This window comes from Nothobranchius furzeri, chromosome 7, assembly GCF_043380555.1.
Source record: "Nothobranchius furzeri strain GRZ-AD chromosome 7, NfurGRZ-RIMD1, whole genome shotgun sequence".
In the NCBI taxonomy this organism is placed as follows: Eukaryota; Metazoa; Chordata; class Actinopteri; order Cyprinodontiformes; family Nothobranchiidae; genus Nothobranchius; species Nothobranchius furzeri.
The window spans coordinates 68522371-68549887 of NC_091747.1; the positions used below are offsets into that span (position 1 = coordinate 68522371).

The following is a 27517-nucleotide window of genomic DNA, read 5'->3' on the forward strand; positions in this document are numbered from 1 at the left end:
CTTTCCATCTCCAGCGTGGTAGCGGAGTGTGGATTCAGCATGGATGAGCTTTTGGGCTGCAGCCAGTGAAATGCTCCTAATTTAGTTTCCATGTTACTGGGGCTGGGGCACTCCGGTCAGCCGGTTTGGACTAAATATGATTTCAAATGGATGGAAATGTAATGGTACTATTAATAAATGTTAATTTATCATTATTTTAGAAACTAAAGTGACCAGAAAAAATGCACCATGCAACCTTTGGCTGCGAACAAATGCACCCTCGTCAGAGTACGTCCAAATGCAGCAGCGGTTCATTTTCTGACTCATAGAAGAAAGCATGGACGTAATTTGGGGGGGGACAGGGGGGACATGTCCCCCCCACTTTTTCCAAAGTCGTTTTGACCCCTGCACTTTTTACCATCCAAAAACAATATTACGCTATATTAAATTGACACTGGTTGAGCTCTAGGACCAAGCAGAAAACAACCGTTTGTGTTGAAGCCTGTTTCCCATTAGAGCATACTGTAAAGATCCCCCCAACCCCCGTGTCCCCCCCCCCCCCCCACTTCTAAAGTGAAAATTACGTCCATGGAAGAAAGAAAGGCAGTAGCTTTTGTTCAGAAAAGAAAAACATTTTATTCAAACAAAATCCCACAGCGACACCGCAGCGAAACATAGAGGAGGCTCTTTTTATACCATAACCGTGTTTAGCACGGCTGTTCGTACGTCTTACACCCGACTAAACAAACACAAAGTTAAACAAAAATTCTCATCCATTGAACATGTGCACCGTGCTTTCGTTACGCTAATACGCTCGGACTTCTTGTGTGTTGGGCATGATTACATTGCTCAAATATGTCATCCATCATCATTTATTGGACTGATGAACGACCCTAGCGGGGAACGTCCCAGTCCCAGTCGGGCCGAACATCTACTGAGGGGCTGCTGGAAATGCCTCAGATGCCCGGAGATATCCGATCAGGATCAGAAAGTGTAGCAAGTCTTCCTGCTGAGGCAAAACAAGATTCAAACTAAAACAAATGTAATCATGACTGAATTTTATTTTAGTTGAGGAAGACATGTCACAGAAGTCTGATATTAAAATTTGCACCTTATTTAAATAATGCAGACCTTTGGTTCCATTTCTGAATATCGATATTAAACATCAGCTGATTCAGATCCCATCTAAAGCTTTTCTAACGGCGCAGAGGGATGGCCAGTTTGTTACGTTTGTCCTAATCTCCACGTTAGCTGCTGCTCGTCAAGTAATGTTGATTTTTACAGAAAGAAAGTCTGAAAAAGGACAGAATAAATACAACTAAACTTTTTCTCCCCACAGTGTGTGTGTGTGTGTGTGTGTGTTGATGGTTGTTCATTCTGTGTGTCTCTGTAATGCCCTGCGATGGACTGGCAACCTGTCCAGGGTGTACCCCACCCCTGAGACCGCTGGAGATGGGTGCTAGTCCCCCCCCCCCCCCCCCCCCCCCCCAAGCGACCCTGAATGGACAAGCAGGTATAGAAAAAGGATGAACATGTCAAATATTTGGTACTAGAAGAAACTAATGATCTGGACCAATGAATTCCTGCAAAACCTGCCTCCAACCATTTTCACCCCAACCCCCATCCACAAATGACTTTTGTTGTTTAACGTTTAAAAGTAATCAAATTACTTGTAATTTTTATTAACATATTTCAGGCTAGTATTTTTACATTCTTTTTTCCTTCATTTTGCTGCACAACCCATAATTATTTATTGAATCCCGAATCGAAACAGGAAAAATCTCTGTTTCGTGAAGGTTTGAATGATTAACATTTCAACATCAAACACTAGAATTAAACATCGAGTTTGCTGTGGACTCGGAGTCGCTGACTCGTCAGTATGTCAGTGAAATTCGTTAATGCCTTTTGATGATGTTACATGTGAAAACGTCTCGTTTCATTCTGCAACGGGACAGATGATTACTGGAGCTTCGTTCTGTCCTGATTTGTTGGTGCAGGGGCTGAAGAATGGATGAACGGTGTCTAGAAAGCTGCCAGTGAAGGAGTAGATGAGCAGTTTGGCCTCAACGTTGTAGAACGACACCAGACCTTTGTCACAGTCCACGTAGATCCCAATACGAGAAGGTCTGATGTTGATCATCAGGTTGTTAGAAGGAACTCCTCTAAATGCGTAGTCAGTCCGATCCCTCAGGCTGAGGATCCAGTAACCATGGGTGGGGCTTACAGTGATTTTGCCCTTCCTGTTAACAGAGCGTCGAGCGAGTCCCAGGTCCCAGTCCGTCTTTCCTGCAACGTTCACCTAAGATGACAGAAGCGAACAGATTACTCCAACTCTGGCATGGCAAACCCTTGCCCTTGAGGGCCACCATCCTGCAGGTTTTAGTTGTTTCCATGCAACACGTCAGATTCAATCACCTGTTCAGCAGCTCATCAAGCTCTGCAACTGCTAACCACCTGCTCTTTAAACTCAGGTGTGTTGAAGCAGACAAACAACTAAAACATGCCAGATCGCGGACCTGGAGGGACCAGGGTTCCCCACCCATGCTCTAACTGGTCCAGTCATTGACGGGTTGTTGATTTGGACGCAGGCTCCATCCATGTCAGGTGCTGTCGTTGGGCAAGTCAAATAGCTTGATTCAGGTGAACCAGTGCATATCACCACCTTAAATCACGTATCTTCCATGCTTCACCCGTGAAAACATTTGTTTAATTAAATCAAACATACAAGCCACAGGACTCAATCAGGTAAAACTACACATTCATGCACAACTGTTCACATCTGGCAGCTCACCTACCTCCCAGTAATGCCGCCCTGAGCTGAAGCCCTGATGAGCTAGCACACACACCACCCGATCAAATCGCTCTGGGTTGTCTGGTACCAGCTGGTGGCGCTCGCCACAGTGGACCTGCTTCCCATCAGCTGAGATGATGAGGCGTGCATGAGCGGTGCTGGGGTCCAGGGTGATGTCAGCTGAAAGAATGGAAAGAAAACTGTGAATGATGTTTCTACTGTGAAGTCAACCTGAGCTAGCACGTTGAGCTCCAGAGGGGCGTGGCTTTCTCACCTGCCAATGGAAACGCTTCACACAGTTTTGGCATTCTGCTTAAATCGAGTCAACAGCGTATGTTGAGTCGTGGCACAATGTTCCTGACTGAACCGTGTTTGGGGGCAGGCGCGTTGCAAGATTTTCAAAAGTGTGGGGGATGTTGTCTGTGCCTAAAATAAGTTCATGTTATTCATCTTGTTAGTGTAATTTCCATAATAGCGGAGCCTAGCGGCTGTGATGCACATTTAACGCATTTGGAGAGGTGGGCTGGATGCTTTGCTTTTACTGGAAGATTAATTTTTTTTTTTTTTTTTTTCAAAAATTTGGAGATTTTGCTCCATGAATAACGTAAAAACTACTGGTGTGCATGTGCCCTTATGAAAGACTCCTACGTTGAGAGGTAAATATTAGAAGTGCAGGTAATGCATTCTGGTGCCTATAAAGGAAAAATGAATGAAAATTAAATTGTGAGTTTTTACTTCATATTTTAGAAATAAAAATGACGGGGAACACATTTATGACGTCTTTTTAAACGAAATTTTCTAGCGTGACCTGCCTGCTTCACTAAGCCGCTGCTTATTAAGATCCGTCCAAAATTACCGTGGCCCACCCAAAAATGAAAACCTGGCGCCACGCCTGTCATAAACCTCTGCAAATTGTCGTTCTTCACTTTATCAAACTCAGACTTTGTACAGCTAATGTCAAGATGTAAAATTATGAATTCAGTCGAGCTCTTCCGTCCCTCTGCTGTTTCTCCTTGAAACCCGACATCGGCTGTCGGGTTTCAAGGAGAAACAGCAGAGCGAGGGGAAGAAGGAGATGAGGCAAACAGAGCGAGTGCGAGAAACCAGACTGGTGTGGAGGAGAGCAAAACGGCTGGAAAAGTGTGGCTGTTGAATCCCCCACATCCCCCAAGGGTGCGACGCCCATGCCTGGGGGGAAGGGCTAATGAAGACCAATAATAAAAGGTAATTTATTTTAGCTTCTTACCTGCATATTCCTGAACCCGTCTGACTTCTGCAAGGGAAATACAATTAAAATAGTTTTCTTATGATTTTTGGCTTTGTTGTTTGGATGATATGAGTCTTACTTGGGCTGGGCCTGGGGGATGGCACAGGAGGGGTTGATCGCCGGCCTGTCAATAACAGAAAATAAATCCTAAAGCTCGCAATAATAAAACTCATTTTGATGTTTAAAAATATTTCTAAGGAGGTATATGTTGCTGTTTGTTTTCACTATCTTAGAACAATCCTTTTGGCCCCTTTTAGTTCCAGTTCATGCTATTTTAAACCTTTGAGAACAATTTCATTTCCCTTCGTTTCACTTTATTTATAAAGCCCCTTCCGAAACCTTATCGGATGACCAAGGTGCTGAGCAATACAAGAAGCAATAAGAAACGTGTGTAAAAACAGTATATAAACAATCATTCAACACAACAAAAAGACCACACTATGACATCTGCTGTTGGAAAGCCACAACGTCAAAATGCATCCTCAGCAAAGAGAGTGACTGGCACCTGGTTAAAGGCTCATTCCACAGCCTCGGAGCCAACACTGAGAATGCATTTTCTGGTCGGAGCCGGGACTGAACCTGCAACTTTCTGATTACTGGAGAACCTGTTCAACCTCCTGAGCTGCTGTCCCTGACTGATGCAGCACAAACCCATACCGTTGAATATATTTGCTTAGGGAAATGGGCAGAGCTGAAGGAAAGAAGATGCCGAGACAAATAAATGCATATGTGATGCCAAAATATGGGGTGCCATTTGTAAAGTCAAACAGTCATAATCTAACAGCAATATTTTTGGTTATTTAGCATATCATTAGAGAAAAATTGGGAGTTTTAATTTACTAATTAAATATTTATTTTGGAACTAAATATTTAATTTGTAAATTAAATATTTAATTTGTAAATTAAATATTTATTTCCGAAAAAAATATTTAGATCCCAGCTAAATATTTATTTGGGAGCTAAACATTTAGTTTGCAAAATCAGTATTTGGGAAATAAATATTTAAGTCTGACCCAAAAATATAATATAAAAATATATTTCCCAAATACTGATTTTGCAAACTAAATGTTTAGCTCCAAAATAAATATTTAGTTGGGATCTAAATATTTACTTCGGAAAATAAATATTTAATTTACAAATTTTATATTTAGTTCCAAAATAAATATTTAATTAGTAAATTAAATATTTAGTTAGTGAATTAAATATTTATTTTACAAACTAAATATTTAGATCAGACCTAAATATTTAGTTTGCAAAATAAATATTTAACTACAAATTAAATATTTATCTTGCTAATTAAATATTTATTTGGAAACTTTAACATTTATAAATGTATGAATAACATGATGAATATATGACTTCGAAAAAGTGAACTCCCAATTTTTTCTCTCATGATATGCTAAATAACCAAAAATATTGCTGTTAGATTATGACTGTTTGACTTTACAAATGGCACCCCATACCAAAACCACCTTGGGGGTTGTTCATGAGGAAATAACAATATAACATGATTAAAGCTCCAAAAATGGATTTTGCATGATATAAGACCTTTAACTGAATAACTTTAATTTACTAACTTGTGTTGATAAAACAACTATATAATAAACTGCTCTATTTTATTCATTCTACAACACAACATAAACGCAGATAAAATGTGTCCTTCAGATCCTCCACCAGGGGGCAGTAGACGCATAAAAGAGTGGATATTGCAGGTTTCTGCTGAAGGAACTAATCCCGAGTCTCCATCTGGATGTTTTAAGGCCACAGGTGGTTTGATAGCCTTGCAAGTCATCATATGAGAATATATTGTCTGACCACGACCCACAGAGCTCAGTCGTGTTGTTTTGTTCAGTCGCAGTAACATCCCACCTCACTGGTGGAGCTCTGTGATTGGCCCACCAGACCAATAGAGTGCTGTGACTGGTAAGACCAAGACTGTTGGGCCTGCTGAAGACCATGGAAAGCAGATAGACTGACCTGCAAAGCAAAATCCTTTGTCTTCTGCTGCGGTCTGTCTAGATTTCCTGACACCTGGTTTGATGCTGATTTACAACACTGCTGCACAGGGCAAACTGTCCTTTCCAATTTCCTTGAGTTTGAACTTACAGACTTCTGTCAGTTTCTCAATCTCTTCCTCGAGGCGTTCCATCGTCTGATTGACACTGCTGAGAAGCACCCCTGAGGTCAGCTGAGATGGCACAGAGACATTGGACCAGTCCTTGGCCTGTGGGGGGGTGGACAGAGTAGGGAACATCTGCAGGGAAAGAAAAGGCAAAGATAGTGTTCTTCAGAGCCTGGCGATGAAGTTTGTGGGATGTGAGTGTGTTGCCATGTACAGTAAACTCAGATTCACTTGCATTTTCAATAAAAAAGAAGCTATTGCATAGAAAAACCTTTCTTTGGTGAACCAGAAAAGACCCAGGAGCAGAGTTCGAGTAACGAGGGAGCGGGGGTGGGGGGGTGGGGTGGGGGGGCTTCCTCGACTGGGTGATGGGCCTCCTTGGAAGCGCTCAACTGACACAAAGGGGAGCCCAAAAACGAGCCAGTTTCAACTTGCATTACATCATTCGGCGATCCAGTACTTCTGTTGAGCTCATCATGTATACCTTCAGCCCCACCCCCACACCCCCATCTCACAGCGATTTAGCAGAGGTGATTGGATGGACGACTCCTTTCCCAGCTCTTATGGAGGTGATCGGACCGACCCCCCACCACCACCCCCAGAAGCCTCTGTGTGATGAGAACCTGAGGAAATCAAATATTGCAGACCTCTTCCAATGATCTTCTTTTTTTGGCCCCACAGAAAATCATCAAATCAGGTCTTATGAGGCAAGAAGCTTGAAAGGTACTCATCAGCTCCACAAGGGAGAGACGCACACGCACTGAAGGAGACGTTTTGCTCCCGGACTTCCCGTCTCCTGGGGACTGTTGCAATGCAATTCCCCACCAGGACAACAGAGGGCGTAGCTCTTTCTGTGCTATCATGGCACGTATCCGGTCCATGATAGTGGATTTACTAACGTGTTTATGTATTTCAGACACTTTATAACATGGACAAATTTGTCCTTCATTCTCCTCCGCCTCATCGTGCGGTCGCCACCTCCAAACCCACGTTTATCATCGTTTCCGTCCTTAAATTAAACGTTTGCTCCATGTGTGCTCCTTCAGTCACGGGTGAGTAAACGTTCATATTTTCGGACTTCTACCTGGATGCGTTCTGTTCCGCGTCTGACGCTAAATATCTTTTTACTTTTTAACGGGGGAATGGCGGTGCTGTTGACGGATTTACAGGAAGTGACATCCCGACCAATCACAAACTTGCGGGCTCCGCACCGCGGTCACATTCGATGGATAGTTAAAAAAGTTGGGCATGTCTCCGTCACCCTCTGAGCCCGTCGGAGAGCCCTTGCGTCGACACATAACGGCGTTGCCTGTCTGCACCGACGCAGATGGAGAAGTAGAAATCAGCCCTTGCAGAAGTTGAGCTTTAAAACTGTTTTTCCAGAACTGCGCTGCTCTGGGTGGCTGCATGTTGGAGTAGCTCTGTTGACTATATGTAAGTTTTGCCTTTTCTTGGGCATTTTTTCTTCTAGTTTCTCAAGAAAAACTGTATTTTTGGACATTTTACTTTTCTGTTTCTGGTGCTGTGAAGCTTGGAGGATTTTTACTGCTATTTTTTTAACTTTTTTTCATTTTTTGAGCGTTTGTTATGATGCGTAACCATGGCAACAAGCTGGTTTACAATCGGGAGCAGCTGATTAACATTGGGAAGGCTGAAATAATACCTCAACTGAAGCCACAAATCCCACATGAGCTAAAACACAAGAAGCGTGGGTGCAGAGCGGGAGCAAAACGGAGACAGAGAAAGAGGAAATTCAAACCATCTCTTCCATCGATCATAATGGGCAATGTGAGGTCACTGGGCAACAAGATGGAGGAACTCCAAGCCCTTTCAAGGACTCAGGCAGAGTTTCGGCAGTTTCGGAACCGCTGGAGGAGATAATGCAAAGAAGGATTCTCCAGAGAATCAAGAAAATGATGGACAACCCTGAGCATTCTCTTCACAAGACTGTCCGACAACGGAAGAGTGTCTTCAGTCAGAGGCTTCTTCAGTTTGGCTGCAACACTGACCGCTACTGGAGATCCTTCCTGCCAACAGCCATTGTAATATACAACAACTCTTTGATGACTTGATTATTATTATTATTCTGAGCTACTACAGCAATCAGTTTCCCTCTGGGATTAATAAAGTCTTTTTGAATTGAATTGTTTCATTTTAATAGATTAAACTTCATATAATGACATTAAAACACTCCTGAACAGATGAGCACTGCACATACGTCACTTCTACAGGTCTGGACAGGACTGTGTTCCACCATCTGAGTACCTTGAGGAAGAGAATGTAGTCTTCAGACACAGCCAGCTGGCTCAGGGTCCGCCTCCTCTTATTCAGAGCAGCTATCTCCTCCTCCAGCTCTCTCAGTAAACTCTGAGCTCTGTTCTCTGCAACTCGAAGACTCAAATCTATCGCCTGGTGATGAGTGCAATAAATGGTCATTTGTGTTAATGAGAGAAATGAGTGAGGGGAGTTTTGGGTGGCTCACCTCTAGGACTTGGGCCTGGCAGTGCTCCACACTGGAGATCAGCTTGGAGAAAGCACAAACAGTCCCTTCGGTTTCTCTGTCTGCAGCAGCCTGGTTAAAAGAGTTCAATGGTTGGAGGTAGGCATGTTCACTAAAGGGTTTCTAACAGAATCACAAACTTATGCCCACGTTATTATTGGTCACAGATTTGTAAATATCGGGTAAAAAGCACTGGCTGGCTCCGCCTTCCTGCAGGTAAACTGTGTGCAGGTGACGCAGGTGTTGGAGGGGAAATCCACAGGAGCACACTCTCATAGTTCTCAGTTGAAAAAAATGACTCCTGTTTACCTGCGTCATTAGAAAAAAGGGGAGGAGTCATATCTGCAGGTGAGTGGTTGAGCCAGGTGGAGGTGTGGCGAGACTCAGCAGGAGTCCAGTGCAGTGCAGCCACGTACAGTCGTGGCCAAAAGTTTGGAGAATGACACAAATATTAGTTTTCACAAAGTTTGCTGCTGAACTGCTTTTAGATCTTGGTTTCAGGTGTTTCTGTGGTGAACTGAAATATGATTACAAGCACTTCATATGTTTCAGAGGCTTTCATCAACAGTTACATGACATCTATGCAGAGTCAGTGTTTGCAGTGTTGGCCCTTCTTTTTCAGGACCTCTGTAATTCAACTGGGCGTGCTCCCAATCAACATCTGGGCCAAATCCTGACTGATGGCAACCCATCCTGTCATGATCACTTCTTGGAGATTGTCAGAATTACTGGGTTTTTGTTTGTCCACCCGCCTCTTGAGGATTGACCACAAGCTCTCAATGGGATTAAGATCTGGGGAGTTTCAAGGTCATGGGCCCAAAATGTCACCGTTTTAGTCCCTGAGCCACCGAGTTACCACTTTGCCTTGTGGCATGGTGCTCCATCATGCTGCATTGTTCTTCACCAAACTGGTGTTGGATTGTTGGAAGGGGATGCTGTCGGAGGGTGTTTTGGTGCCATTCTTTAGTCTTGGCTGTGTTTTGGGGCGAAATTGTGAGTGACGCACTCCCTTGGATGAGAAGCAACTCCACACATGAATGGTCTCAGGATGCTTTACTGTTGGCATGATGGTAGCGATCACCTTTTCTTCTCCAGACAAGCCTTTTTCCAGATGCCCCGGACAATCGGAAAGGGACTTCATCAGAGAACATGCCCCAGTCCTCAGCAGACCATTCACCATACTTTTTGCAGAAGATCAATCTGTCCCTGGTGTTTTTTTTTGGAGAGAAGGGACTTCTTTGCTGCCCTTCTTGACACCAGGACATCTTCCAAAAGTCTTCACCTCACTGTGCGTGCAGATGCACTCACACCTGCCTGCTGCCATTCCTGAGCAAGCTATGCACTGGCACTCTGATCCCACAACTGAATCCTCGTTAGGAGACGATCCTGGCGCTTGCTGGACTTTCTTGGATGCAACCTCTTTATTTGAAGTTCTTGATGATCCTATGAATTGTTGATTTAGGTGCAATCTTAGTAGTCACAATATCCTTGCATGTGAAGCCATTTTTATGCAATACAATGACGGCTGCACGTGTTTCTTTGCAGGTCACCATGGTTACCCATGGAAGAACAATGATTTCAAGCGTCACCCTCCTTTTAGCTTGTCAAGTCTACCATTCTACCCCAATCAGCCTGACATAATGACCTCCAGCCTTGAGCTCGACAACATTCTCACCTGAGTTAACAGGATGATTACTGACTTGATCTCAGCAGGTCCTTTAATGACAGCAATAAAATGCAGTGGAAAATTTTTTTTGGGATTAAGTTAATTTCCATGGCAAAGAAGGACTCTACAATTCACTCTTCATAACATTCTGGAGTATATGCAAACTGCTATTATAAAAGCTTAAGCAGAAACTTTTCCAACTTCCCATATTCGTGTCATTCTCTAAACTTTTGGCCACAGCTGTAGTACGGTACAGACAACGTCCCCCTGCAGCGCGACAGCCATCAGGCTGTGGCTAAATCAGTTTTAACCGGTTTGGGCTGAAATATTACATTTAAAGTAAGTCGCACTCAACGGCCAAAAATAATGATTACACATGTGTACAGCACTATTGGACACTCATCTGTAGAGGTTATCAGCAGAAAGGTGCATTTAGGTGTTACTTGTCCCGTTACCTCTGGGATGTTTCAGAGCCACAGATTTAAACATCCGGCCATATGAACTAGTCTTATTGCCAGTTAGTGTGCTGCGCTCCATGTTTTCCTGAATCTCATCACAGAAATTCAGGAATGACAAAACAATTGAACCGTATAAAATATGCACTGATAACATGTTTTGTTTTCCTATCGCAGCTCTTTAAAATGTCTCACATCCTGCTGCTTTTGTGTCTAAAATCACTCACAGAAATTCATTTTAAGCATCAATTATCTACAACACCGTCTGACCAAAGGAAAAAAGCTCACACACTCTAATATGTCGTCGGACCACCTTTAGTCATGATTAGGACTCACATTCGCTGTGGCGTTGTTTCCATAAGCTCCTCCAGTGTTATCAGATTTATTTCCGTCCATGTTGCATCAATGTTTCACCAAGATCTGGCACTGATGACAGTAGAGTCTGACCACTGCATCCCAAAGATTCTCAACGGGGTTAAGGTCTGGACTCGGTCTGGATGTCTCATGTTCCCTGAACCATTCTTTCACTATCTGAGCCCGATGAATCGTGGCATCGTCCTCTGGGAATATGGCCGTGCCATCAGGGAAGATGGAATAACATGGTCATTCAGGATATTCAGGTAGTCAGCTGACCTCATTCTTGGAGCACATCCTGTTGCTGAACCTAGACCTGACCAACTGAGGCAAGCCCAGATCATAGCACTGCCCCCACAGGCTTGAACAGAAGCCACTAGGCATGATGGGAGCATCACTTCATCTGCCTCTCTTCTTTCCCTGATGCACCATCACTGTGAAACAGGGTCCATCTGGACTCATCAGACCAGTTTTAGTAAAGCGTTGGACAGCTCTGAACCCAGTTTTAGTCGTTTCTGCATCTCAGATGTTCTCTCTGCTTGATGCCGATGATCTGACCCTTCTCACGCAGACTAACATCTTTTCCATGACCACCAGTTGTGACTTTCCACCTGGTTTCTTTAATAAATGAGATGCACCTGTTGGGTTAAATAACTTGTTGCAGTAATTATCCAACAGGAGGCTCCTACCTGTTTGCTTACTTAGATCCAGGTGGAGACCTTTTTTGGACAGGCAGTGAATTATTTGTTCCTGATTTGTGAGTTTTTGTTTGCCAAACCACTTCCTTTTTGTTTTACACAAATTTTTTAGATAATTTGTGTTTAGGTTGATTCATTGGACCTGCCATGTAAATGGGAGGAGCCTATTATTATTCACCTCTAAAAGGGTCTGATTATGTAGAAAAACCACCCATGTTTCAGTCCCACGCTCCTGTCTCTCCTCTTAAAGCGCTGCTCTGAAGACTCACCCTCAGGTCTCGTACGGCGTTGTGGATCTCCTCCACTTTTGTCTCTCGCTCACTGATGAGGTCCTTCAGCTCCACCTCTGTGAAGCCTAAATGGGCCTGGAAGACAACTGTTATAATTATAACTGATCATCTCAACAAGTCATACCGGCACCTTCACCGGCACAGAGAGGCTTTTCAAACCAGGTTCCTGTCTAATGAAGTGGATCAGTTACAAAATGCAGATGACACGACTATTAGGGTTCATCAGCAATAACCAATGATCATCTGAGCAGTGATCATAACAGACCATGACATCCTACTCAACTCATCTAGACAAAGACCTCAAGCAAGGTACCACCACCTCCTCCCACTTCCTACACACACACCTTCTTGATGTTCCACTCCCTCATGGCGGACACCAGGTCGTGTCCGTGGTGCTCTGCTGTCTCCAAGCACCCGCTGCACACACACATGCTGTCAGTGCGACAGAAGAACTCCAGACCTCGCTGGTGGGTGGGACACGGAAGCAGGTTTGGGGGGACCTCGGCAGGGTCGCTCACACTGGATCCAGATCAGGAAAACCAAGAGTCTGGGGTCAGTTTTGTTACAGAAGCTGAAAACAATCCAATGTGCTTTATGTGTTGCTGTAAATGACTTGCCCCTGTTTGCAAGTCAATCGAGTCACATGAAAGTGAGAGACATAAAGGCTCTGGTAAAATTTTAAATCACTTTCCATTCATCCATTTCTAAATCTTCAAGTAGAGAACTGGAAAAATGTAACTAGATTTTTTTACTTGCAGCCCTTCTTCGTCTTGATGATGTCACTTTGATGAGACGTGCAGTTGTAGTCCTTTCTGTGTTTTCACACAAAACCCTAAAGTAACTTTTTCCACCTGTCTTAAATAGGTGCGTTGTTGGCATCAAAATGTGTCCATAAGATTTGTGAACATCAGATGTGACATCACATATCAAACGGGATCAGAAAACAACCTTGATCTGTATGTACCCTACAGTGGGCATGGAAAGTATTCAGACCCCCATCAATTTTTCACTCGGTTATGTAGCAGCCATTTGATAAAATCAATTAAATTATCTCCTCCTTGAACCGTCACTTTATCGTGGTGGAGGAGTTTGAGTGCCCCAATTATCCTAGGAGCTATGTTGTCTGGGGCACTTTGTGCCCCTGGTAGGGTCTCCCATGACAAATTGGTCTTAGGTGAAGGGTGAGACAAAGAACGGTTCCAAGGATCTTTCATGGATATACAATCAAAGAGTTGGAGTTCCCGGCCCGGAGGGTTACCGGGGTCCCACCCTGGAGCCAGGCCTGGGGTTGGGGCCCGTGAGCGAGCGACTGGTGGCCGGGTTTTCACCCATGGGGCCTGGCCGGGCCCAGCCCGAACCGGATACATGGGCTCATCCAACTGTGGACCACCACCCGCCGGAGGAACATGAAGGGTCCGGTGCGGTGTGGATCGGGTGGCAGACCAAGGCCGGAGCCATTGGCGGTGGCGGGGAAGGAGCAGGAGCTTGTGACAGAGGTTGAGCAGTACCGGCTAGATATAGTCGGACTCACCTCGACACATAGCATTGGCTCTGGGACCCAAGTCCTTGAGAGGGGTTGGACACTCTCCTTTGCTGAAGTTGCTCCGGGTGAGAGGCGGAGGGCTGGGGTTGGCTTTTTGTTAGCCCCAAGACTCTCTGCCTGTGTGTTGGGGTTTGCCCCAGGGGACGAGTGGGTAGCTTCCCTGAGCCTTCGTGTTGGGGAACAGGTCCTGACTGTTGTTTGTGCTTATGGGCCAAATATCAGTTCAGAGCACCCACCCTTTTTGGAGTCCCTGGGACGAGTGCTAGATAGTGCTCCATCAGGGGACTCCATTGTCCTGCTGGGGGACGTCAATGCTCACGTGGGCAATGACAGCATGACCTGGAGGGGTGTGATTGGGAGGAATGGCTCGCCTGATCTGAACTTGAGTGGTGTTTTGTTACTGGACTTCTGTGCAAGCCGCAGTTTGGCCATAACGAACACCATGTTCGAACATAAGGATGCCCATCGGTACACTTGGTACCAGGGCAGCCTAGGTCACAGGTCGATGATAGATTTTGTAGTCGTATCATCTGACCTGCGGCCGTATGTTTTGGACACCCGAGTGAAGAGAGGAGCGGAGCTGTCAACTGATCACCACCTGGTGGTGAGTTGGATCAGATGACAGGGGAAGGTGCCGCGTAGACCTGGTAGACCCAAAAGCATAGTAAGGGTCTGCTGGGAACGCCTGGCAGAAGAACCTGTCAAGACGGTCTTCAACTCCCACCTCCGGCAGAGCTTTGACCAGGTCCCGAGAGCAGTGGGGACATTGACTCCGAGTGGGCCTTGTTCCACTCTGCGATTGTTGAGGCGGCTGTTGTTAGCTGTAGTCGCAAGGTGGCCGGTGCCAGTCATGGTGGCAACCCCCGTACCCGCTGGTGGACACCAGAGGTTCGGGGAACAGTCAGGCTGAAGAAGGAGACCTACAGGGCGTGGCTGGTCTGTGAGTCTCCAGAGGCAGCAGACAGGTACCGGATAGCCAAGCGGAGTGCAGCAGTGGCAGTTGCCGAAGCAAAATCTCGGACGTGGGAGGAGTTTGGTGAGGCCATGGAGAAAGACTATCGATCGGCTCCAAAGAGGTTCTGGCAAACTGTCCGGCGCCTCAGGAGAGGAAGGCAGCAACTCGCTCACACTGTTTTCAGTGGGGATGGGGAGCTGCTGACGTCAACTGGGGCTATAGTCGGACGATGGAAGGAATACTTTGAGGAGCTCCTCAATCCCACCTACGCACATTCCGAGGAGGAACCAGAGCCGGGAAATCTGGGGATGGACTGTCCAATCTCTGGGGCAGAAGTTGCTGAGGTAGTCAAACAACTACACAGCGGCGAAGCCCGGGGGCAGAAGAGATTTGTCCTGGGTATCTCAAGGCTATGGATGTTGTAGGTCTGTCATGGTTGACACGTCTCTACAACATTGCGTGGCCATCGGGGGGCAGTTCCTGTGGAGTGGTAGACCGGGTGGTGGTCCCCATCTTTAAGAAGGGTGACCGGAGGGTGTGTTCCAACTATAGGGGGATCACACTCCTCAGCCTCCCTGGAAAGGTCTACTCCAAGGTACTGGAGAGGGGGGTCCGATCGATAGTTGAATCTCAGATTGAGGAGGATTAATGTGGTTTTCGTCCTGGCCGTGGAACTGTGGACCAGCTCTATACTAGGACTGCACGATATTAGGAAAACCTGCGATATGCGATAACAGTGATTAATATTGCGATGACGATATTACTTGCAATAAATAAAAAACTTAACTCAGAAATAAAACTAATCAAAAACAAAGAAATAAAAAAATGACAAAAAAATCATAAAAATGACAAAAGAAACATCTGTGAGGAAAAGGAAAAAGAAAATGAACAAGAAAAGGCAATCAGTGGATCCTGGGAAAAGCAGAATCATCATAAAGAGCAGAACAAAGCTAATTCAGGTGTTCGCTAACCATCAAAATGAAGTGCCGTCCGCCTCGGGGGCGGGCATCTAACCTAAAAAAACCCACCCAATTGGCCAAATGGGTGAAGAGCTCTATTTGATTTGTTAAAAAAAAAACATCATGCTTCCATTTTATTGTCAGAATGCATTATGTGTATCAAACATTTGAGCTGACAATTCATTACGATATTTATCTGTTCTTTGTGATATGCATGCTGATATCGCGATAACGATATAGTTGCGATATATTGTGCAGCCCCACTCTATACCCTTGCAAGGGTGATGGAGGGGGCATGGGAGTTTGCCCAACCAATCCACATGTGTTTTGTGGATTTGGAGAAGGCTTATGACCGTGTCCCCAGGGGCACCCTGTGGGTGACGCTCCAGGAGTATGGGGTGGGTGGCTTTCTGTAAAGGGCCATTCAGTCCCTTTACCAGAGGAGCGTGAGTTTGGTCAGCATAGCCGGTAGTAAGTCGGACCTGTTCCCGGTGAGGGTTGGACTCCGCCAGGGCTGCCCTTTGTCACCGGTTCTGTTCATTACCTTTATGGACAGAATTTCTAGATGCAGCCGTGGTGTGGAGTGTGTCGCGTTTGGTGGCAAGAGAATCTTGTCTCTGCTTTTTGCGGATGATGTGGTCCTCCTAGCTTCATCCAGCTCTGACCTTCAGCTCTTGCTGGGTAGGTTCGCGGCCGAGTGTGAAGCGGCTGGGATGAGGATCAGCACCTCCAAATCTGAGACCATGGTTCTCGACTGGAAAAGGGTGGCTTGTCAACTCCTGGTCGGGGGAGAGGTCCTACCTCAAGTGGAGGAGTTTAAGTATCTCTGGGTCTTGTTCACGAGTGAGGGTAAGAGGGATCGTGAGATCGACAGGCGGATTGGTTCAGCTTCTGCAGTGATGCGGACGCTGAACCGATCTGTCGTGGTGAAGAGGGAGCTGAGCCAGAAAGCCAGGCTCTCGATTTACCGGTCGATCTACGTCCCAATCCTCACCTATGGTCATGAGCTTTGGGTAATGACCGAAAGAACGAGATCGCGGATACAAGCGGCCGAAATTAGTTTCCTCTGTAGGGTGGCCGGGCTCAGCCTTAGAGATAGGGTGAGGAGCTCGGACATTCGGGAGGGACTCGGAGTAGAACCGCTGCTCCTCCGGATCGAAAGGAGTCAGTTGAGGTGGTTTGGGCATCTGGTCAGGGTGCCTCCTGGACGCCTCCCTGGGGAGGTGTTTCAGGCATGTCCTGCCGGCAGGAGGCCCCCGGGTTGACCCAGTACACTTTGGAGAGGTTACATCTCCAATCTGGTCCGGGAACGCCTTGGGATCCTGCCAGAGGAGCTGGTGGAGGTGGCCGGGGAGAGGACAGTCTGGAGCTCCCTAGTTGGGATGCTGCCCCCGCGACCCGGATAAGCGGAGGAAGACGATTAAATCATTTTTCCCCATTAATGGACACACAGCATGTCATATTAACAGAAAAACACAAAATTTTAGAAATATCTGCAGTTATTAAAGAGCAAGTCACACCAAAATCAACTTTATTATTTGCTTATAACTTGTATAAATGAGTGTCTAAAAGTGTTGCAGACAGTCAGTCTAGCACCCTCTTCAGCTCAAATTTATAGAACACATGTATTTTGTGCCGGCTTGAATTCACGTTAGCCAATGGCTAACGAGAAAGGTGCTACGTAGCCAAGAAAAGTACTACGTAGCAGCTCTGTGGCTATAGGTTATAAAAGCACCGTGGTCTCAGCCAGCCTTGTAGCAGTCGAACTTGGATTAGCCACAAGTGAGTTATGCTTTAGTTAGCATTAGCACTGAGTCAAGAGTCCCAGCAAAGCTTCTAGTATTATAATTATTTAGTTCCAGTAGCTTGGTTGCTAGATATTGTAGTTTAGGGTTTTTTATATGTGACTCTTTCACCAACTTTGAACCGGTTATGCTGGTTTGAAGAGCGTTTCACAAATTAGTCCAAGCCGTTCCAGTAATTAGCCGGATCCTTCCGACTGCTGCTTCCCCAAAACGGAGATTTTGGGCCCAATCTGAGGTGAGTAAGCAAAATAATTACTTTTAACAGCTTCTAAATATCGTTCCCTACCTGTAATTTTGCAGCTATAAATGCTGTATTTATAGCTGCAAAGTAAGCGAGACATGGGTCTTAGGTTTATCTAATATCACTTCACACGGACCCGGTTCTGAACTGGTGCTTACCCGGTTCTCATTAGAACATGTTCATGTCTGATTCTGGACCCTGAGTTAGCTCTGAGAGCAGTCAGATCACTCACCAGCCGTGTAATAAAGCACATATATTAGACAGTTTGTTTTGTACATGATCTAAGTTAAACTAAACGGTCCAGGCTAAAGCCTTGCAGGGGAGTTATTTTTAACCGTCTGTCTTTCTTTACCTTCTAGTTTTAACATGTAATTATTTTAGCGTATTTACACGCGTGTGTTGCTGCACTTAAAAACAACTATAAATATATTTGCTGTTTCTTTATATTTCACATAGCCTCCCAGCAGCTGTGTGTCTGACACTGGGACCATGATGGGAACTCCGCCCAGAGCAGCTTCTACACTCCTGAACAGACCCAGGTGTGATGGAGAGCTTCTGAGCAGCTTCCATCTGAATGACTGGACAAGCTCTGAGCTGTTCTAGGTAAACAATGTTATAAATAATAATACTGTACTCTGTATTCAGTTTTTTTCTCACTTAGCCTGGCAGGTCACCACTGGAGAGGAGTAGCTTCCCAGACCCACACTAACCTCCCGTTTTACCTCAGGGCCTCCTGATCTAACAGAAAAACCTGTAGCTCCATGCTTGCTCTGCTTTCCATGTTTCTCATCTCTGGAAGCTTCCTCCCACAACACTGTGATGTTACATATAATCTTTTTTTTTTTTTTCAGGCTAAATGAACCCAAGAAATCTGCTGTCAGACTGATTGTTGGAGCTACAAATGGTCCAGACTAACATGAAGCCTTGAGGGTGTAGTAAAGGTGAGTTGTTTTCAATCATCATGTTATCTTCATTACAGCCTTTGTGTTTTAACATCATCTATGTTTTTGCTTCATAGCTTATTGCTACACGTGTGTTGCTGCTGTGAGCTTGGAGCTAGATTACATCATGACATCATGAAGGAGGCGGCTGATTCTGGCCCTGCGACACTTGGTGACGTGTGAGCTAATTCACCTGGTAAATAACTTTTACATTAAATATTTTGTTCTTTGCTATCAAAAGTAAATGAATTAATAACCTGCATTATTGTAGGACACTCAGCAAAATATGGAAGCTACACCATGATGCAGGCACATGTTAATATTCAATAAGAGCACATAAGGTGAGCAACACCACATATTATTATTATTATTATTATTATTGTACACGGTCCAGGATTTATTTTCTATATGCATCTCATCATTAGCCTGGCTGATCTCCACTGCAGGAGAGGGTGATGATGAAGGTCGTGTAAAAGCAAGTTAAAGGAAGCAAAATACGGTTGGCTCATTATTCACTTCACACACTGGAATATTGAGTTGTTTAGATCTAATGATCTGTTTCTAATTCACCGTTAGCATTGTTAGCTCAATGTTAGCATCTAGCCTGTTTCACCCGATATTAGAGTAAGACAAAAGATGCCGTGGTTTCTTAGAAGTACAAGAAATACCTTCTGGGTTGTTTCTGTTTACTGGCTTCTGTTTTTTAAACAACTCTGGAGCTTTTTGCCTGTTGGTGTTGAATTACAAATGCTGGCATTACAGTGTTAGCTCGACGCACACTCAGCAACCTCAGTCGTAAACAAAGCCTATATCCTTCTTTTGTTTATTTTTCTACAGAGAAAAAGTGACAAATCCCCAGCCGGCTGAGCCTTCCTTCTATGACTGAGACGTTAGACGGTTTTGTGATTATTTCACTGTAAAATCCTTAATTATTGTACATTTAAAGTAATGCTGCTCTTACCACTGCACTATTTACTCTACCCACCTCTGAAAGTATGATGGTGGGGCCTCAGGGTAGCCATTGTTGTCAGTGGGACCGGCGAAGACAGCATGTGGAGACCCAGGACTGTTCAGCTGCTGGAAACGAGCCATCATCTCAACAAACACAGTCCCTGGCATGTCCCTCGGTCTGGTAGGTGCAAACAGGTTTAACTGGGGGTGTGGATTAGGAGGCTCGCCCCCCATCACTCTTCCTGATGACATCTGCTTGAACTGCTCAGTGATTTCTTTTAGGGTCCGGTTGATATGGAGTTCAGGACGTGTCTGGAAGGACTCTTTGCAGAGGGGACACTGGTAGGACTTTGCCCCCCGTCCTCCAGTTCCTCCATCCCAATAGGAACAGATGCAGGACTGGCAGAAGCTGTGGCCGCATGGTGTTGAGACTGGGTTGTTGAACACCTCCAGACAGATGGAGCAGGTGAACTGATCTTCAGACAGACAGGAAGTCGGCAGCGCCATCCCCCATCAGGATGAGAAAACTGGCAGAGACACAGGAAGACACTTTATTTGGTCCCTTCTCAGCAAATGTTTTGGTTTGGTGTATGGCAATAGAATAGAATAGAATAGAATAGACTTTATTAATCCTACAGCTGGGAAAGTCACTCGTTACAGCAGCACACACCCTTAAAAAGGGAGAAAATAAAGATTATAACTAAAATGGCAAAAGCTATTATTGTAACCTTCATCCACTAAAACAACAAATAAAAAGGAAACTTGTGGTTCCAGAACTATGCAGCATACTGTAAGGGACACAGATGTAACGTCCAGAAATGGTCAGTTTTCACCTACATATTGGCCTACACAAGGTCCGGTCACCTACAGACCTAATTCCACTATCTGAGAGGAGTTTCTATCCTGTCTTCTAAGTCCAGAAGATTCAGTCCTTGTTGACATTTCAGGGGGAACAAGATGCCAGCCTATGTTCCCAAACAAAGCCTTCTTTTGATAAGACCGCAGGATTGCTCTCTCTCATGAAAGAAGAACTTTTACAAATCTTAAGTTAAATAATTATTCAAACATTAATATTAGTATTCATTTAACATTTGTTCATTCAGGCAAATAATTATTGAATGATGTGCAACTGTGGGTCCACTGTTGTTTCTGCTGTACATACACCCTCTTGGACAGATACTTGATTCTTTTCATAATGTCTCTTATTGCCTCTATGCAGATGATATTCAGCTGTACTGCTCCTTTAAAGGGGCATTATGGAAGTGTGACAGCCAAAACATGTATAGAAATAATAAATTTCTTCTTCATACATTCTCCTGCAATGCCCTGGTCCTGTAGAATGAGCCCTGGCATTTTTACTGTGATTGCCTGTTTTTCTGTAAAATCACAGAAAAAGAGAGATGCTCGGGTCGAGCAGGCTGCTTCATGCGCGTTCACGCTCAGGTGTAGCCCGTAGCATTTGCTATCCGTAGCTTTAGCAGCAGAGAGAGAGGCAGTGCCACTTTGTCACTGTTCCTAACGCCTAGTGACAAAGCTAGCTACATTTCTGAGGACCCTTACCCCCAAATTCCACTACCTCCGCTCCGCTGCGGTCCGCCCCCGCCTTCCGCAGCCGCTCGCTTCCGAACTCAATTTTTACTGGTATGCGCTCTACAACGGCTCCGCTCCGGTGCGGAGACCTGAGGTGGGCAAACAAGCATGCGCGGGATTTTCCAGATCTTACGATACAGTCCGAGCAATAAACGCGGAAGTTAGATCCAAACACCCGTTGTGTGGGAGAAGCATCGGCATGAGCTGTTTTAATCTGCCCATCATTTGTGTTGAGAGATCAGCAGTGTTTGGGTCAACAAAGTGTGACTACTTTGATAGCGGAAACTGTATTTATGGCTTACTTTTGTGCATTTAAACTTCAGCCGCCATTGATAGTTGTTAAAAGTTGTTAAACCTGTGCATATGAAACAAAAAACGCCTTTTGTTTATCGATTTATTGTGAAAAACGGAAGCTGTGCTTGCTCCTTTTCCTGTTGGGCCGTTGTGATTTATGTCCATTTACTGCGGAGGTGCTCCGGCGTCCGGCAAAAATAGGATCGATTCTATTTTTGCCGGACGCCGGAACAGAGGGCGGCGCACGGCGCCGCACTGCCGGAGCACGGCCGCAGTAGTGGAATAGCTCTGATTGACTACAACGGGACCGATTTTGCTCCGGCGTTCATGTCGGAGCGGAGCGGAGGTAGTGGAATTTGGGGGTTGGCTATTTTCTGTAGAACTTTCTTCTAGATATTTCCTGCTAATTAGCAGCAAAATAGCCATTTTCACTCCGAACCGTCCTTTGTACGTTGTTTCAGCTGTCATCAAGGATATAAATGTTACAGATACAAAAGACATTACTGGCGCTTTAGCTTACCTAGTAAGACGTCGGACTCTCAAGCAGAAGACCTGGGTTTGATTCTGGATGTGAACATAGTTCATTTAGAGTTTCTTTTTTACATTAATGGTATATTTTTTACAGCAAGATGCCCAACTTTTTATTTGAGACTCGCCGAACGGCATTGAATTCACAGATAAAAAAGATGTGGGTCCAACTTTCATTTTGGAACAATTTTTCAAGCAAGGGAAGGGAATGATCTGAGCATGCAGGAGGACTGACCCATCATAAACCTTTGTCGGCTGTGCTGAAGAGAAAGCTACAGAACCAAATTATTTAATTAATTAGCTGCACGTTCTCCTGTCCTCTGTCCTCTGGGCTACACACACACACACGGGACTTTCTCAGCTGTTATTTTCATTAAGGAGTGTGCACGTACAGCATGTGCGCCTCGTGCACGAGCCTACTATTGAAGCTGCCGTTACGCTTTTGGCCTGAGGGGGCACTCGCGAGCATAAAAGTTCTAAACTCCATAAAGTCCCTTTAAGGCAGGGGTGTCAAATATGCGGCCCGCGGGCCGGATCCGGCCCGCAAGCGGGTTAAATCCGGCCCGCGAGATGGTTGTGTAAACTTTATTTTCATACTTTACAATGTAGAGTGAAAACAAACTTATCCTTGTGAGCAAGTTTTCTCTGTAATGAGTATAAATAAAACAAAGTTGCGCTCAAGGCTCACAAAAGAACTTGAATCACATCCTGAAGTTGGCCGCCACTCAGGATGTGACTTCTGATATTGATGTGCTGGTGAAGCTAAAAGATGTAAAGTAAAATGAGTCAAATATACTTTAAGTGCTGCATGAAACTGATCTTGCCATGTGATCTGTAAGCTCTTTGAATCACTAAGGAATGCTTTTTTTATTGATTAATTTTTTTATTTTTTTCAAATTTTCAAGTACACTTCAGGTGTTGTACTTGTACTACACTGTCCCCAGGCTCCAGCCTTGTTTTATATTGATTGTATTAAAACAAAGAAAACAATCTGAAGTTTTTTTTTATTTACCGGTCCAGCCCACTTGGGACTAGATTTCCCTCAATGTGGCCCCTGAGCTAAAATGAGTTTGACACCCCTGCTTTAAGGTCTCTGAGTTCTATAAACTGTCTGAATTACTAGAGTGTCTATCAGCGATCGCCAGCTGGCTAGAAGATAACTTCCTTCAGTTAAACTCTGAAAAGACTGAATGTCTGATCATTGCCCCTGAGAGATCCTTTTATTTAAAGCTTCTTTTACCTAAACTTTTTATTTTCTTATTTTTAACTCAAATTTGTAATCATCTTTCATCTGTTTATAAAATGTTATAATTATATGACTTTAATTTTTCTGATGTTAATCTGTTTCTGTTTTGAAACCATTATGGCTGCTGAGGAGGGTTGGTGGTGGTGGGAGAAGCTGTTGACTGGTATGACATTTGGAAGTGGTTGGGGGAGGTGGTGTTGGTGGTACCTATTGAAGCAGTGTGTGTGTGTGGAGGATGTCGAATCTGTTAATCAGGTTAAACTTGTCGGCCCAATTCTGGTCCCTTTCAGCAGATTCACCGGCACCACTCTCCCCACTGTGTCCAGTGATCTTTCTGAGGTCTCTCCATGCACCATGATCATTATTCTGATGTTCATGATTGTTAAAGATCAAATCCAGCTCACATATCCATACACAATCATGCACCTAGGACCTTGGGGGGTGGGGAAGTCAGAGGTGCGGGTATGGATCCCATTTCCGCATTCCTGTGGCAACCTGCCCCCCAATTTTATTTGCACATTAAACACTTCCACCGACGACATTCCACACAAACACACACTTAGGGCCTTAGGAGTGAGCACATTCAACGGCATTTTGCAGGGGGATTTTTCAGCCTCATCCCGAGAGCCGGTGCCCACTTCCAATTTTAAACTGCACTTAGACACTGAGAACTGTAGGGGGAGGTGGGGTTGTGTGGTTGCATCAGCTGGCGTAAGCCAGACGATGCCTGCACTGCCCGCTCACCACAGCCATGGAATACATCTCATCAACACGCACCAACACTACATTGGAGCAGGCAGAGGGAGACTAGGGGGTCTTAGCACACCGCCGTTGTCGCTTGGCCTCCCGGGGCTGGAGGCTAGGAGGGGGAGTTGGCCGTCATGTTGGGGTCTAGGGTGGTGGGATGCTTTGCTCAGCGTTGGGCGGGGGTACCTGCTCATCATCACCCCCGCAGAAAGGGGTGGACTCTGGGAACCGGTGTTGGTTATAACCCATGTGCAGCAGTACCGGGACCAGAGTGAATAGGGTGTGTATGGGGAGCATGAGTGGGTGTCCGGCGTGCATTTTTGTAAGTCTTTGGTTGTATGTGTATGTGTGAGTATGAGGGAGGGAGTGTGTGACTGTGTCTGTTTATGACTGTATATGTCAGGTGGGGTCTTGGACTCCTCCCCTCTTCTCGGACTTCTTGTGCTCCTATACATCTTCGCCTGTCCTCCCCCTGCCACACCTGGTGTGGAGTGCGGTGTTTTAAGTATCAGGTGTGACATTAAAAGCAGACGCTTTGATGCTCCACCTGAGAGTAAATCTGTGAGGCTTGTCACCAGCATTCAGACATCAATTCTGTTTGCTTCACAGCCAGACGGGACACAGGGAGAAAATAATAATAAATCCAGCTCAAGCCTGAACTACACCTGATCTGTGTCCTTACGACACACACACACACACACACACACACACACACACACACACACAAGGAGTTTTTCAGGATATTCTGGCTTGGTCAGTATATGGTCTGATGACAGTGAAACCAATATCTGAAATGAGGCGACAGACCTGTAACTCAGTCTTCTGTCACTTTAACCTCAGGTGTAGCAAAATACCAGAATAACAGGAGAAGAGTCTATGTCCCACGTGGAACGGCTGAGAATGAAACAGAACCATATGAGGTCCGGGATCAGATATTGGTTAGAGCTGATCATCAGCAGTCTTCTGCTCTGGGCATACAATCGTGTTTGTTGCTTCTTGCTGAGCAGCTGTAGCCTGGCCTGCCAGACTCGTCCTCTGTCGACCAGAGAACTAGTCTGGTTACTTACAGGCAGAGAGGCGCCTGAGGGGCGGGACTAGCCAGCTCAAAAATATCCACCAATCTTGTGTTGACGTTTCAGTATTTTCTCTGGAATTTAATGACCTGCTTCAAATTTCACATGTATGGAGTTCCAACATCCACGTGACGGACGGCTGTAATTAAAAACGTCATTATGTCCCAAACCATCAGAGATGTTAATGATAAATGACCCGCACTTGTATAGCACCTCTCAGAGTAAGGACTCCAAAGCTCTTTACACTACAGTGTATCATTCATCCATTCACACACTGGTGGTGATGAGCTACATCATAGCCACATGCTGCCCTGGGGCGTGCTGACGGAGGCGAGGCTGCCGATTACAGGCACCACCGGACACAACAGCAGAATTCTCTGTCCGCAGCCGGGATCGAACCTGCAACCTTCCGATTACTGGACAACCCGCTCAACCCGTTGAGCTGCCCGGTGTGAATGTGACACAGCGCTGACACCCCCTTTACAAAGTGCAAACCTAATCAGCAGCTCGGTGAGCAAAAGAACACTTTCCAGAATGTTCACCAGGCCATGGACGTCATTTTCGCTTTAGAAGTGGGGGGGGGGGGGGGAATCTTTACAGTATGCTCTAATGGGAAACCGGCTTCAACACAAACGGTTGTTTTCCGCTTGGTCCTAGAGCTCAACCAGTGTCCGTTTAATATAGCATAATATTGGTTTTGGATGGTAAAAAGTGCAGGGGTCAAAACTTGACTTTGGAAAAAGTGGGGGGGACATGTCCCCCCTGTCCCCCCCCAAAATTACATCCATGCACCAGGCTGATTTTACTGAACACGTGTTCAACTCCATAACATGAAATTAAGGTTAATAATATAACTTAGATCACAAAATCTTCAGTTTTACTAAAACTGGTTGAAGTACAAATGACTACACAAGAAAGACTACTACATCTAGCATTTTGTCTGACCATCGTGATTTTCAAGGACAGCACCAAGTCTTTTAGGCATAGGATGAAAAAAGTGGCGACAAATGGCAACATCTATAGTTTTCCATTCTTCAAGAAGAACCTGTTTTAGAGCCTGGGTGCTGGACGGAGAGAGATGCTCAACCTGCCGCTTCAGAATCCCCCACAGGTGTTGGATTGGGTTCAGATCAGGAGACAGACTTGGACATTCAATCGCCTTCACCCTGTTCGTCTTCAAAAATGCAGCAGCAGCTTTAGACGTGTGTTTTGGATCATTGTCGTGTTGGAAGAGTGCACGACGACCAATGTTGAGTTCATGATACCATCAATGAAATGCAGCTCCCCAACACCAGCAGCACTCATGCAGCCCCACATAAGGACACTGCCGCCCCCGTGTTCACTGCAGGCACCATGCATTCTCTTAGAAATCCTCACCTTTACAACAACATACGGCTTAGAAACCATTAGTTCCAAAAACAGTGATTTTTGTCTCATCACTCCAGAGTCTAGAGTCCCGGTAGTCTTCATCTTTTTCAGCATTGGTCCTAGATAATCCTAGGTATGTTTTTTATGCATGGGCTTCCTTTGTGGACGATACCCATGCACGTCATTCCTCTGCAGTGTGCTCCGTATGGTGTCACGGGAAGCGGTCACTCCAGTTTGGCTTTTCTACTGCTTTAGCTAACTGGAGTGAACCTGCATGGCGATTTTCTTCGACCCTTCTCATCAGAAGACGCTCCTGTCCAGATGTTAACGTAAGTGGACGGTCTGGATGTCTCTGTAAGATGGTTGCACTTCCATCTTTCTTAAAGTTTTGGATCACTTTTGCTACAGTGTTCTGATCTTCTTGTAGCACTCCACCTTTCTGTGTTAAGAAATTACTTCTCAGATTTTGACATTTGTCTATCATGTGTAGCTGTTGCTGACAGCATGAAATGGAAAGGGCTTTTCTTTGTTCAGTGATGCCCTTTTATGGTCACCTGTCTGCTGGACACCTCTTAAAGGAATCATTAGACAACCAGTACCGAGACATTGTGCTTCAGATCTGCTCAGGAAGATCTAGTTGTTGCATCTTTGGGACCAAATTACGAAACACACCGTGTGTGTGTGTGTATTTGTGTGTATGTCTCAGACAGGAATTATTTTATGTCACAGTGACATCATGGCTATTTTTGTCTTAGATGTAATCTAGCCTGTTTCCTGACATCTTCACAAATGAAACACCACCCACGAGACCAGCTGCCCGAGTCTCCGTCAGACTCACCAGTAGCCCTGGTTTCTGTGTGATGAGGAGTCACCACTCAGGTAAATGGCATGGTGGTGACTGGGAGTTGTGGTTTCACACACAACTTATCTAATGACTGCAGATTTACAAACCCCCACACACACACACACACAGTTCTGTTCCACACACATTTGATATCTAACACCTCAGCTGTGATGGAGATAACTGCCTGGTTCTGATTGGCTGTTTCTCTTACCTTGGTCAGAGTCCTCAGATAGTCAGAAGCAGGAGTGTATCTGTCAGTGCTGATTGTCCCTCTCTGTCTCTCACAGCCGAGACTGTTGCCACATCCTTC

At 45.3% G+C, this 27517-nt stretch overlaps 1 protein-coding gene across 2 annotated transcripts; it reads right to left on the reverse strand.

Annotated features, from left to right (window-relative positions):
* Positions 1-1451: 1451 nt before the first annotated feature.
* Positions 1452-27517, reverse strand: btr01 (bloodthirsty-related gene family, member 1). 2 transcript variants are annotated; one of them, XM_015954473.3, is made up of 11 exons: positions 27419-27517; positions 19552-20044; positions 12467-12641; positions 12102-12197; positions 8642-8731; positions 8425-8568; positions 6144-6291; positions 4117-4161; positions 4017-4043; positions 2775-2950; positions 1452-2278 (listed from the first exon to the last, which is right to left on the reverse strand). In XM_015954473.3, the coding sequence occupies exons 2-11, from the start codon at positions 20022-20024 to the stop codon at positions 1916-1918; spliced, it is 1737 nt and encodes a 578-aa protein (XP_015809959.3). In that variant the 5' UTR covers positions 20025-20044; positions 27419-27517; the 3' UTR covers positions 1452-1915. The 2 variants fall into 2 exon arrangements, with proteins under 2 accessions (XP_015809959.3, XP_054607812.2); XM_054751837.2 differs by having other exon boundaries at positions 2090-2278; positions 2771-2950.